This window comes from Pogoniulus pusillus, chromosome 32 (assembly GCF_015220805.1).
Source record: "Pogoniulus pusillus isolate bPogPus1 chromosome 32, bPogPus1.pri, whole genome shotgun sequence".
In the NCBI taxonomy this organism is placed as follows: domain Eukaryota; kingdom Metazoa; phylum Chordata; class Aves; order Piciformes; family Lybiidae; genus Pogoniulus; species Pogoniulus pusillus.
This window is the reverse complement of record NC_087295.1, coordinates 3,357,840-3,371,890: the sequence shown is the minus strand read 5'-3', so window position 1 is coordinate 3,371,890 and position 14,051 is coordinate 3,357,840. Positions and strand designations below refer to the sequence as shown.

Below are 14,051 nucleotides of genomic sequence, written 5' to 3'. Positions count from 1 at the left end.
TGCTGGGTGATGCCCAGTGCCAGGACAAGGGGCAATGGTGGAAGCTGAGGCAGAGGAAGTTCCATGGAAATATGAGGTGGAGTTTTTTCCCTTTGAGAGTGACAGAGCCCTGGAACAGGCTGCCCAGGGGGGTTGTGGAGTCTCCCTCTCTGGAGATATTCAGTACCCATCTGGATGTGTTCCTGTGTGATCTGGTGTAGGTGATCCTGCTCTGGCAGGGGGGTGGGACTGGATGAGTTTTGGAGGTCCTAACATTCCATGGCTCTGTGGATTACACTGACGTTGCTCTGCTGAGCCTTTGGCTCCCATCTCGTTCAGGGGTGAACCGGGCTGAACATGTAACAAAAAGGCAGCATGAAAGCCTTTTTATCTACACAAAACATACATCCAGCCCGCAGGCTTCTGTGCCTCTGTAGCTATTGGCAGGGCTGGCAAGAGTGTGTTTACAGCTCCTTAGCCTCGGCCACTCAGCCGTGCACTTTAACTCCCATTATAACTCTCTCGGGGGACATTAATCCAGCGCTGGATTAGCTTTCTAAACTTGTTAATCAGACTTGGGCCCCGCGGGACCTTCCAGCTGGGTTCCTGCTGGCTGGGGCGGCGGGAGCCGTGCGGAGGAACCTGACGAGGTTCGACAAGCGGCAGTCGCCACCGGAAGGTGCCGGGCGGATGGGCCCCTGCCGCCACGCGGTCCCTGCGCCGCCACGCGGTCCCTGCCGCCTCGCGGCCCGGCCCCTGCCGCCTCTGGGCACCTGCACCTCGCGGTCCCTGCCGCCTCGCGGCCCGGCCCCTGCCGCCTCTGGGCACCTGCACCTCGCGGTCCCTGCCGCCTCGCGGCCCGGCCCCTGCCGCCTCTGGGCACCTGCACCTCGCGGCCCGTGCAGCCTCGCGGCCCTTGCCGCCACACGGCCCCTGCCGCCACACGGCCCCTGCCGCCACACGGCCCCTGCCGCCACACGGCCCCTGCCGCCACACGGCCCCTGCCGCCACACGGCCGCTGCCGCCACACGGCCCCTGCCGCCACACGGCCCCTGCCGCCACACGGCCCCTGCCGCCACACGGCCCCTGCCGCCACACGGCCCCTGCCGCCTCTCGTCTTTCGCCTGGCAGCAATGGAAAGGAAACAGCAAAAGGCGTCCGTGAGAAGGGAGAGAAGGATCCGTGCCAGCTCCAGGTGATTTGGCCACAACAATCCCGAGCAGCGGTACAAACTGGGGAGGGTGGCTGGAGAGCAGCCAGGCAGAGAGGGAGCTGGGGGTGCTGGGAGAGAGGAGCTGAAGCTGAGGCAGCAGTGTGCCAGTGGCATCCTGGGCTGGCTCAGGAGCAGTGTGGGCGGCAGGACAAGGGAGGTTCTTCTGGCCCCTGTGCTCGGCTCTGCTCAGGCCACACATTGAGTGCTGTGTCCAGTTCTGGGCTCCTCAACTGCAGAGAGATGTTGAGGTGCTGGAAGGTGTCCAGAGAAGGGCAGCAAGGCTGGGGAGAAGCCTGGAGCACAGCCCTGTGAGGAGAGGCTGAGGGAGCTGGGGGTGTGCAGCCTGCAGCAGAGGAGGCTCAGGGCAGAGCTCATTGCTGTCTACAACTACCTGCAGGGAGGCTGTAGCCAGGTGGGGATTGGTCTCTTCTGCCAGGCACCCAGCAACAGAACAAGGGAACAGAGTCTCGAGTTGTGCCTGGAGATATTTAGGCTGGATGTGAGGAGGAAGTTCCTGCCAGAGAGAGTGATTGGCATTGGAATGGGCTGCCCAGGGAGGTGGTGGAGTGGCCGTGCCCGGAGGTGTTGAAGCCAAGCCTGGCTGGGGCACTTAGTGCCATGGTCTGGTTGATTGGCAAGGGCTGGGTGCTAGGTTGGGCTGGCTGAGCTTGGAGCTGTCTTCCAGCCTGGTTGATTCTCCATTTACTACAGAGGCTGTAGAGAAGAAACGCAGCCTGTGTTCTCCTTTCAAATTCACCTGGTGTTGACTTGAGTTGTTCATGCAATGACCAGACCTGCTGCTTTTATTTTTACCTCTCCTGTGTAGAAGTACTGAGCTGTCGTAGCTTTTCATATACAACCTGAACTGTGAGCTACAGAACTCCTGTTAGCCTGCATTATTTTCCCCACCTCCTGTCTGTAGATTAAGAATAGAGTTTATTTCTTGAGAGATGTGCTCTGATAGCTGCAAGTTATTTAAAGTACTTTGAGATATTTGTGTGGAAAGCATCAAGGATATTGCAAAACAAGTTAAAAAAACCCCAAGTTCTACTGAGAACTGATTTCACACATGAATTAAATCCTGTTTTCCACACACAGTGCATAGGTAGAAGGGAGAAATGCTGAACAACTTGGTCTGGTGGAAGGTGTCCCTGCTCACAGCAGGGGGGTTGGAGCTTAGATGATCTTCAAGGTCTCTTCCAACCCAAACCATTCTATGAATCTGTGCTTTACTGCCAAATTAACCCTTCAGAGCCCAGCAGGTAACGTGTGTGTCTTTGCATTAAATTCCTGCATTAAGTAGGTATTTAATAGGCTTTAGTATTTATTGCTGTGGCTTAGACTGCTGGGAGCACTGCACAGCATGGTTGAAATGCACTGTGTGTGGTAATAAGAATATGATACAGACTTTGTGCTTTCATGGGCTAATCTGTCGTGGCTCTGAGAAAGTCATACTGATGTAAGAAAGGTCCTCACCACTCAGCTGGTAGGGATGTTTTGTTTGTGGGAGTGCTTTCCTTTTAAATACTTAATAGTGTTGCTGAGCATGGGAGTTGTTTAAACTTTGTCCAGGTTGTGTTGGAGAAGATAATTAGAATCATAGAATGGTTTATGTTGGAAGTGACCTCAAAGCTCATCCAATTCCAACCCCCTGCCATAGGCAGGGACACCTCCCACTAGAACAGGTTGCTCAAGGCCTCATCCAGCTTGGCCTTGGACATCTCCAGGAAGGTTGTGGATGACAGAAGCACAGAATGAGATCTTCAGTCACATTCTGTGCTTCTTTTATCCACAACCTCCTTGGGCAAGTGGTGCCAGTGTCTCACCACCCTCACTGTAAAGAAATTCTTCCTAATAGCTAGCTTGAATCTCCCCTCTGCCACTTCACATCCATTCCTCCTCATCCTGTCATTACAAGACCTTGTAAGTTGTCCCTTTCCAGTCTTCCTGTAGCTCCCTTCAGATACTGACAGGCCACTCCAAGATCTCCTCAAAGCCTTCCCTTCTCCAGGCTGCAGAGCCCCAACTCTGTCAGCCTGTCTTAGCAGAGCTGCTGCAGCCCTCTGAGCATCTTAGTGAAGTTACCTTTCTTTTCCTCACACCCCCGCCTCTATTTCATGCTTTCCTGCCAGCACATGCATCAACAGGGCAAGGGACAATGGGTGGAAGTTGAGACAGAGGAAGTTTCATGGAAACATGAGGAGGAATTTCTTCGCTGTGAGGGTGACAGTGCCCAGGGGGGTTGTGGAGTCTTCCTCTCTGGAGGTACTCAAAACCTTTGTGTCTGTATTCCTGTGGGATCTGGTCTAGGTGATCCTGCTCTGGCAGGGGGGTTGTACTGGATGAGCTTTGGAGCCCCTGACATTCTGATTCTGTGATCCTGTTGCCTTCAGATAATGCCTTGAAAATACACTTTATGAAGAGGGGTTGCAAAGTTGCTCTTATGCGTCAGTGTCACTGAGAGAGAAAAAGGGCATTGCACTTGAGCAAACTCCCTCAGTGGACCCTTTAGTGATGTCTGTATCCCTTCACTGCCTGACTGCTGCTGGCAATACAAAAAGCAGTTGGAATTGGTTTTAGCTCTTCATTCACCTAATGAAAATTGCTTGCTGCATTGGACGTGTTTCACACCAGGCATTGTCTACCTTATCTTACCGGGCAGTGCCTAACACACACCACTGGAATAAATAGTAGGTAATTTGTGATTGTCAGTGCTGTAGAGCACAGAATTTTCTTTAAACATCTATTTTAGCCTGAAAAATAAGGAAAGAAAAATATTTGCTTCTTACATGGTTACACAGAACAACACTAAATCATCTAGGTCTGGGTTGATGAAAAGCTCAACATGAGCCTGCAGCATGAGTCCAGACAGCAATCGTGTGCAGGGCAGCAACAAGAGCAGTGTGGCCAGCAGGGCAAGGGAGGGGATTCTGCTACTTTATTCTGCTCTCCTGAGACCCCACTTGGAGTCCTGTGGGCAGTTCTGGAGCCCCCAGCACAAGAAGGACTTGGAACTGTTGGAGCCACTCCAGAGGAGGCCACCAAGATGCTCAGAGCACTGCAGCAGCTCTGCTGTAAGGACAGGCTGAGAGAGTTTGGGCTCTGCAGGCCTGGAGAAGAGAAGGCTTTGAGGAGACCTTATATTGGCCTTCCAATATCTGAAGGGGGCTACAGGAGGGCTGCAGAGGGACTACTGACAAGGTCTTGTAATGACAGGATGAGGAGGAATGGGTTTGAACTGGCAGAGGGGAGATTGAACCTGGGTGTTAGAAAGAAGTTGTTTGCAGTGAGGGTGATGAAACACTGGCACAGATTGCCCAGGGAGGTTGTGACAGAAACAGAGAATGTGATCTATGCTTGTGTCATCCACAACCTCCCTGGAGGTGTTCAGGGCCAGGTTGGATGAGGCTTTGAGCAACCTGTTCTAGTGGGAGGTGACCCTGCCTGTGTTGGATGGGGTTGGAACTGGATGATCTTTTCCCTTGCAACTTAAACCATTCTATGATTCTGTTCTATCTTTTGGACCCTGCATCAGATGGACAGGATTATAAACTAGGAAAAGAAAAAGTCATCAGAGGAGGGGATTTTGTGGTGACAATGTTATGTGCTTTTCAGCATTCAGACCACACTGATGTCTTTGAGTTGGTCTTGTACTGGTGGGAGAAGTGGGGGACTACATACATTTGTATTAGGGAGCAGCTCTGCCATTCTGCTTTGTGTTCCCTGGCTGTAGGCACACATATATTAATAATTGTAATTACGTGGGAGATTTCTGCTAGCCTGCATTCAAAGTGTAGTCACATTGAAATTGTCTTCTGAATGCTGTGGCAGACTTCCTCTCTTGGTCCTTTCTTTGGAATGCAAATGCTTATTTTTCCATAGCTGAATTTGATTAACTTACTGTCAAGTTTGGACTTCTTGTTTCTTAAACCGTTTGCTTTTTTCCTCGTTAAGTCAACTTGCTAAAGCAAAATGATGGTTAATGCCTACATTTGCAGGATGTTAGGGGTTGGAAGGGACCCAAGGAGATCATGCAGTCCAACCTCCCTGCTAGCCCAGGACCACACAATCTAGCACAGGTCACAGAGGAATGCATCCATCCAGACAGGCCTTGAAAGTGGGAGGAGACTCCACAACCTCTCTGGGGAGCCTGTGCCAGTGCTCTGGGACCCTTACAGAAAAGGAGTTCCCCCTTGTGTTGAGGTGGAACCTCCTGTGCTGCAGCTTCCATCCATTGCTCCTTGTCCTATCCCAGGGAGCAGTGAGCAGAGCCTGTCCCCCCACTCCTGACCAACACTCAGATATTTATAAACATTGATTAAATTCTCTCAGTCTTCTGTGCTCCAGGCTAAGCAGCCCCAGGTCCCTCAACCTCTTCTCATAAGGCATTCCCTCCATTCCCATTATTATCCTCATAGCCTTCTGTTGGACCCTCTCCAGCAGATCCCCGTCCCTCTTAAACTGGGGAGCCCAATTTTGCTGTGTGATGTGGTTTTGCTTTTATGCTTGTGACCAGTAGCCATGAATCAATGTTTTTCCTCCAGCTTTTATTCCAGTTTAAATCTCCCCTCTGCCAGTTCAAACCTATCCCTCCTCATCCTGTCATTACAAGACCTTGTCAGTAGTCCCTCTGCAGCCCTCCTGTAGCCCCCTTCAGATATTGGAAGGCCAATATAAGGTCTCCTCAAAGCCTTCTCTTCTCCAGACCAGCAGAGCCCAAACTCTCTCAGCCTGTCCTTACAGCAGAGCTGCTGCAGTGCTCTGAGCATCTTGGTGGCCTCCTCTGGAGTGGCTCCAACAGTTCCAAGTCCTTCTTGTGCTGGGGGCTCCAGAACTGCCCACAGGACTCCAAGTGGGGTCTCAGGAGAGCAGAATAAAGTAGCAGAATCCCCTCCCTTGCCCTGCTGGCCACACTGCTCTTGTTGCTGCCCTGCACACGATCGCTGGAGAGCACCAACTCTTGTAGCCTGGCCTCTTAGCAGAGGGCATATGCATAACATGAGGCAGTGGTACCAAAGATGGCTTCATGGTTCTGTTCAGGTCAAGCTGAGCTGATGCATCAGCTGCAGCCAGAGAAGGGTTGTTAGACGGGGTCAGTTGAAGCAGCAACTGAAAGTAGTCAGAACCTCTTCTTTTCCCCTCTATCTGTGGTCTTTGGATGTCTGGTACTTTCTGCCAGCACGTCTCTTGGCTTCCACAGGGTATATGTGCAAGCCTGTGTCCGTGCTTTCACCACTTCCTTCTCTTTTCTGCTAAGCAGAAGTGGGGGCTGCTGCTCTGGGGATTTCTACAGCTTCACTCATTTCGCGACAGCGCTTTGGGTCTCGGCTGAGCATGCAGGGAATGCTGCGGCCGGCACACAGCAGAGCCAGCAGGAAAATCCCAATCTGCAGGAGGGTGCAGGGGGTTGCTGTGTCTGAGCACTGCAGAGCTTTTTCACTTCAGCAGTGGTCCTGCTACCAGCAAGCTGGGAGAGGGGGTGCTGGCTTTGTCTGGAAGTTCAGGAAGCCACTACACCCACTGCAAAAAACCCCATTGGTTGTTATTGCCAGGTCACAAACTTGGACGAGCCAAAAGAGACAGGACCTTATGTTCTGCAAAAGCGGAGGATTTGGTTCTTCCCCTTTCCCTTCCTTCCCCAAAATTCACAGCCTGTGCTGTTTGACATGAGATCCTATTGATATTCATACTCCTGCAGAATGATGATGCTTTCCCCAGCCCATTCTATCCCCGTTGCTGTATACTACATTCTTGTTTATTGATGTGTCAGAGATTTACCACAAAGAAGTATTTATACATGAATATCTCTGGCTCTGGTAGGTGAGGAGATGTGTGTGTGTGTGTGTGTATGCCTATGTGGAAACTGCTGTGTGTTCTGCCTTCTTCCTGACATCCTGGTTGCTATAGTGCAGTGATCTATTTGTGAACACCCAGAAGATCATTGCTATAGTTAAAAGAAACAGTATTTCCTGGCCAGAACTTCCTGGGCAATCTCTTCTCATGGAGCGCCAACTTTAACCCATTCGATCACCATCCCAGGGGACTCCAGGAGTGACACTGGAACAGGAGCTTCCTCTAGTGTGTCTGTGGTTGGTGTGCTTGTTTTTGTTGGGGTGGGTTTTTTTTGTTGTGTGTGGGTTTTTTTTTCCCCCCTCCCCTTCCACCAGCATATTTAATAATACTTAAAAATAGTTTCTCTATTTCAGTCTAATGCATGCCTATTATTCACTGTACATCTCAGTGCTTCAGCCATCTTTCCAGCAGCCTGTCGAGCTCTGGCAGCGTCTTGTGGCATTCTGTCCTGTCTTTTGTGCCCTCTCTTTTTTGCTTCTGTCCTATGTGCCATGCTTCTGCTCTGCCACATACCTACAACAACTACATTTTCATCCATCTGCCCAGCCAGGCAAAACACAGGAGGCAAATCAGCCGTGCTGGAGTTCTGGCTGAACTGCTGCATTTATTTATTTATTTAGTTATTTAATGCTTTGCTGTTTGTTTTTTTTCCCTCTTTTCCCTGCAGGTGTGAATGAGGGAGACTCTCTGCAGCATTTAGCGTCCAGTTGTACTGGCTCCGAAAAGCAGCAGCGTCGCAATGCCCCCTCCTGCTGATATAGTGAAGGTGGCGATCGAATGGCCAGGTGCCTTCCCCAAGTTGATGGAAATAGATCAAGTAAGTGCCTCTGTGCCTGCCCATAAATAAGTTGTTCTCTCCCTTTGTGCATTGATGCTTGCTTAGATGCCCACACATGATTCTGTGAGTGCATATGTGGTAGAAGATCTTGCTTTTTCTTTCCTCATGTGGGGTGTAACTCTCTTTCTCTATGCTTAAGTGTTTTTGATGTGCTTAGCTGGGTTCTTTGGATTTGTTTTTTCCTTTCTAAACAGCTGCTGAATGAAGGCGTTTTGCTGCCTGGGTGACCCACATTACACTTTAGTGCCTTAGTTTGTTCAACTGTAAAACTGTGGTGGTGTTGTTAACTCTGGGGAGTGGGAGGGGAAAGTCTTTGGATTTGTAGTCACTGCTTTGCATTTGGAGTAGACTGATACTGAATGGCTGCAGCAAGTGCAGGTCGTGGAACTTAAGTGCACTGTGAGCAGGAAGGTCCTGGCTGGTCCTTATCAGGACCTACCTACTTCTGATGCAGGGGCCCCGTGGGCTGGTTTGAGGCAGTATACAGAAGATTGCAAAGTCAAAACTGTGATTTACAGACTTTGTGGGAAATTGGGGAGGGGCAGCATGAGGGGGTATAAACCAAAATGAAGTTATACAAGTGTTGTGGTTTATGTTGTGGACTTCTCTGGCATTATTTCTGTGGCACGTGTATTAACATTAAAAGCAACCTCTTCAATATTGAACAGCTTAGCCGTAACATTTTGAAGTCACAGAGTGTGTTACTTGCTGAGAGTAATCATCATTTCTGTGAGCAGTATTCAGTGTGAAGGAAAGCATTCCATACTGTGCTGTAGACTCCAGTGTTTCTTTTGGGGGGGGTACACCAAATGCCTTATAAAGTTCTGCTGGAGAGCAGAAAATCTGAATCGGTGATGAAAAATGTTGTGCTGAAATGAGATCCTAATTTCTTGCTGCGCTGCCATTGGTTTCACTGCTTCTTAACCCTTTGGTGGCATCTGCCTGGCAGGTTCTTCTGTGAACTTTGAGGAAACTAGGGGACGGCTGGAATAACAGCAGCATGATTCTTAGGCAGCCTGAAAGCCCCTTTAGAGGAAAGGGGAGTTCCCAAATGCTTAGCGCTTTGCAGTTTGCTTTCCAGTCTTGCCAAGCTTCTCCATTTTCATTTGCTGAAAGGTTTCAGTAAGCATGCATCTACAGATACAAATCTCTTGCCTTCTGGAGTGAAGAATGTTTTACTTGCCTTATTTTTATATATATATTTTTTTCTTCTTATATAACAAATGGTAGATACTGTGCACGCTGTGTGCAGAAAAAGCTGTGCATTAGTCATGACCAACAACAGCTTTTTGCTACCGAGTACAGTGGGGACAAAAATGAACAAATATCATCCAGTCTCCTTCCAAGCAACAGTAAAATTACACCAAAGTGATTGGTTTTAGTTTACAAAATATCTTAATGTAACTCTCAAAACCCAACCCAAACTCTCATAACCTTATCTGAAATGTTAACTTGCTTCCCTGGAACCTTTTTTTAACCTTTATTATGTAAGATTTAGAGGGGGCAAGAAAGATCAGTGCTGACTTCTGTTGGGTGCCTGCCTAGTTGTCTGCCAGCTTCCTCATTCCACTTCATGGGGAGGAGGAAGAGGAATAACGTTGAAAGGGAGAAGGCTGCTGGTAGCTTGCTCCTAATGCAGGGTGGGAAATGAAGGAATGAAGTTTGAGAGTCTCTTCCTTCATCTTTTTGACTTGGAGAGACATGAATGAGGGTGGGAAAGGAACATCCTTTCTGAACAGCCACACACAGAGACTTGCACGTTTGCCCTTTTCAGGGATGGCAGCAATGTGGGAATGAGCCCTGAAATCCTCCACGGTGAGACATGCTTCTAAACCCACAGCTCTGCCTCTAGTTCACTTCATGGTAACTTTCCTCCAGTCTGTTTCCTTTTAAATATCTAGTGAGTTGAAGAGCTGTAGTGGAGGAGATGATTCATACCTCAGCTAGCTGTTGGGAATGAAGGGAAAAGGAAGGCAGGAAAGAGAAATTGCTTGCCCATTGATAACCAGTGCCTGTCTCCCACAGGGGATCTCCTCATCTATGCACCTTTGCGCATCTATTCAGAGAATGTGAGAAACTTTGGCTTGCTAGTTTTGTCCTACTCTTGTCCCTTAACAGCAAGGGGAAAGCAGCATTTAAAAGAACAGCTCTGTGTTACTGATTTTTAACAAGAACAGCCAAAAAAACCTCCCTTTCCCTGTAGCATGACCCAAGTCCTTCATCTTTGAGTGAGGCTGTTCCAAACATCGAAGCAGAAATTCCATCTAAGAGATCAAAGGGGGAAAAAAAGAAGCTGCATTTCCTTTACTATAGGTTACATTTGGTATATGCTTGATAAGATTGAGTTCTATTCAGTTGCACAGTGTCCCAGCTCACCTGCTGTGTATATGCAGATTTTGCTTAGCAGTGGAGAGAATAATAAATTATCATTATGAAGGAATGCCATTGTGAAGCCTCAGTGATTGACAGAGCTGCACTGGAAGGTGTTGGGACTGAAAAGACCTCTTGGGTATTGCCTTCCACCAGATGTTATTAAACTTTACATTAACAACCTCTTCAGTTGCCTGATTTCTGACAACTTGGACTTTGTGAGGCACAGAGTGTTTTCTGGTTGATGTTTCCCACTAAACCTGGGCTCATCAAATACAGTTTTACTTTTACTCATGCAAAATTAATCTTACTGAGTTAGGGAGACTCTTTGCCTGTACAATTAATGCATAATGAAATGCTTTTCACAGCCATGCTCTGTGCCTAACCTTTCTACTCTTTCATTGCAGTGTACTACTTGATGTTGGACTTATACACTTGGGTTGTTATATTTTTTTCCTGGGAGATTGTTTTAAACAAGAAGAACAAACTTGCATATTATTTACTGCTCTCTTTTATCAGTTGGAGACTAATTCAGTTGCAGTTAACCAGAAACTGGCTGTTGCCTGTATGCATCAAACCAGATTTTAAAGCATGTGCAAGCAAATGCACATCCCCACTTCATCCTTGAGAGATGGACTTGACTGAATTCAGTTCCCACAATGTTTGTTTGTTTTCCATTTGAATTTCCCTGCCTTTCCATCACTTTCCTCAATCATAATTTTGAGCTAGAACATCCAGACTATTTTCCCCCCTTAGATAAATCCCTGCTGGCAACATTAGGACTGTGGTCAGAATTAATTTTTAATGAAAAGAATTCTTTTATGATGACTGCAAGAGCTGGGTGTAAGAGAGAGTCTTTCATTTTGAAATCTTCCTGTCATGGAAAGAGGAGGAATTTGCATTGGGATCCTTTAGTGAACTCCTGTTAGAGGTGAAGTATGGGGATAAAACCACTTGTAGGCTCTGACTGCCTTTTGTCGTCTTTGGGATGAGATTGAACCAAGGCCAAGAGCAGGGTTCTGCACTTTGGCCACAACAACCCCAGCAGCACTACAGGCTGGGGACAGAGTGGCTGAGAGCAGCCAGGCAGAGAGGGAGCTGGGGGTGCTGGGAAAGAGGAGCTGAAGATGAGGCAGCAGTTCCCAGGTGTGCAGGAGAGTCAATGGCATCCAGGGAGGTGGTGTAAGCCTCATCCCTGGAGGTGTTTAAGGCCAGGCTGGATGAGTCTCTAAACATCCTGATCTAGTGTGAGGTGGCAGGGGGGTTGGAACTGGATGATCTTTGAGCTCCTTTCCAACCTAAACCATTCTGTGATTCTAGCTTATCACATTCAAATCCACTCTCATGTGTGTGGTGTGCAGGAACGGTGGCTACAAACTGGAATATAGAAGGTTTCACCTCAATAGGAGGAGAAACTTCTTTACAGTGAGGCTGACAGAGCCCTGGAACAGGCTGCCCAGGGAGGTTGTGGATACTTCTCTGGAGGCTTTGAGAACCCCACCTGGATGCATTCATTCTAGGAGATCCTGCTTTGGTAGAGGGGTTGGATTTGATGATCTCTGGAGGTCCCTCCCACCCTCTAATGTTCTGTGAATCTGTGTTAATGCAAGATGTACCAAAGCCAGATTACCCTAAGATGGAGGATGACCTTCCCCTCACCATTTCAGGTAAACGCTGTTTGAAATTCAACCTCACCATATGATCTCTTCGTCCAGGTTTGCTTTGTCTATGAACTCATTAAATATAGATGGTATTTGCAGATGTGACTCTCGAGATTGACTGGGGAGGAAAAAAAACTAAACCAGAAAGGACAAAGTCAGTGTTTATTAGCTCTTCTAAGTACTACAGTAGACAAAATTCACTGTTAAATGGCAGTTTCATGTTAGGAAGAAGTTCTTCACTTCCTGAAAGTGGGTTGCCCTGAGAGGTGTGTGCTAGTTTGAGCCTAGCTGGGATACTTTAGTGAGAGGAATTAAATGCTAGGCTGTGAAAAGGAAACAATGGTGATGTCTGCTGCACTCATAGGCTTGCTGAGATGGATAAAAACAAGAACACAAATATAGCTAACAGAGTTGCTGTGTGGCTCTGGCTGCCTGCACTTCTCTCATGAACTTGCTGTCTATGTAACTAATCCTTCTGCTTCCTAACCTCCCTGGCCAATACTCCAAACTCACTTTGCACATAAGGCAAAGTCTGGGATAAGATGGAGGTGTGGAAAGGAGGTGGAAAGGTGGTTGGGGTCCCCTCCTGGGGACTCAGGTTTCTGGGAGGGCTGCTGTGTTTCTGTACTACTTTTTAACTTGTATATTTCTATATATATCTGTAGATATAGTAAATGTCTGCTTGTATATTGTGCTAGGCTGTAAATATAAAAGCTTCATTCCTTAATTTCCAGCTTGGCTGAGTCTAGTCTGGATGATTCCTTAAGAGTGAGGAGATAGGTAACTCCCAAACCATCACAAGGTGGTTGAGGCCCCATCCCTGGAGGTGTTTAAGGCCAGGCTGGATGAGGTTCTGGCCAGCCTCATGTAGGGTAGGGTGTTCCTGCCCATGGCAGCGGGGTTTGGAACTAGATGATCCTTGTGGTCCCTCCCAACCCTGACTATTCTCTGGAAGGAACCATGGGTTGCTTTACCTGAATGCTTTCTCTGAGGCTCAGTTTTAAGTCAGCAAAGTCATCTTTTTAAGTGTGTCTTTCAAATTGTCTGCTGTGCCACTGTGTGCTATAAATATCATTGTAATTGCCCTCTCCTTTTTTCCCCCCTTCCCTGTACATTGCTGCATCTTAAAGCAGTAAGATTTATTTGTTTTTAAGGGACCTTTCAAATCGTTTTGATGTCAGACCTACATCTGGACTCTTGGGGACTTTTAATTGATTTGGTGCGGCATTTCTCAAACTGTGGTGAGAAATGTAGTTCAAAAGGGATTGTGAAGTGCTTAATTAGAGGAAAAGAAGGTGCCACATTGCTCCTGCCATGTGTGTGGACTAAGAATAGCTGTAGGCTCTGCAAGGGCTGTCACAAGTAATAGCAGGATCCCACCTCGGTCCTAGCATCCCAAGGCTAAACGTGTGCGATATTAGCGAGCGCTAGCATCGATCAAGTGGGGAAGAAGAAAGGGATATTGATACCTTTCTCTGCTGCAAAGTGTCACTTCCTGTGCCTAATTGTGGCTCCAGAGTCTTATCTCTGTCAAAATCAAGGAGTTTTGTGCTGAGGGGATGGAGAGAGGTAGAGAGAGAGAGAGGCTTTTACCTCCTTCCCACAAGCTTGGAGCTGCTGCTTTTTTGGTACGAAGATTTCAAAGATTTCTAGTGGTACTGTACATCATGAGGTTCAAGTAGCTAGGGGATTTGTCAGTGCTTCTAATGGCTGACAGGATCTCTGTTTCTTGAGGATAGAGGACCAGGAAGCAGCTTGTGGGGAGGGGGGGGGGATGGTGGAAAAACAATTTCATGCTGTCATATGGAAGTAGTCAGCCAGGTCTTGCCCTTGTGCCACGGCATCCCCATGGCAGGCTACAGACTTGGGAATGTGTGGTGGCAAAGCTGTAGTTTGGAGAGGGCCCTGGATGTAGTAGTTGAAGGTTGACTGAACATGAGTCAGCAGTGTCCAGGTGGCCAAGAGAGCCCATGGCATCCTGGCTTGGACCAGGATCACTGTGGCCAGCAGGGACAGGAGGTGACCATCCCCCTGTGCCCAGCACTGCTGAGGCCACACCTGAGTGTTGTGTTCAGTTCTGGGTTCCTCACTACAGGGGAGGGGCTGGAGCCTGTCCAGAGAAGGGCAATGAGGCTGG

At 48.3% G+C, this 14,051-nt stretch overlaps 1 protein-coding gene across 8 annotated transcripts in view; it reads left to right on the top strand.

The window, feature by feature from the left end:
• Positions 1-14,051, top strand: part of ELMO1 (engulfment and cell motility 1) — a 340,489-nt gene that overhangs the window by 87,137 nt on the left and 239,301 nt on the right. For 7 of the 8 annotated variants that reach the window (XM_064170010.1, XM_064170011.1, XM_064170009.1 and 4 more), the window contains one exon: positions 7,713-7,862. In XM_064170010.1, coding sequence (XP_064026080.1) covers positions 7,785-7,862 — 78 coding nt within the window. In that variant the 5' untranslated portion in view covers positions 7,713-7,784. Of the gene's footprint in view, positions 1-7,267; positions 7,286-7,712; positions 7,863-14,051 lie in introns of those variants that run through there. The other variant, XM_064170015.1, reaches the window with a different exon arrangement.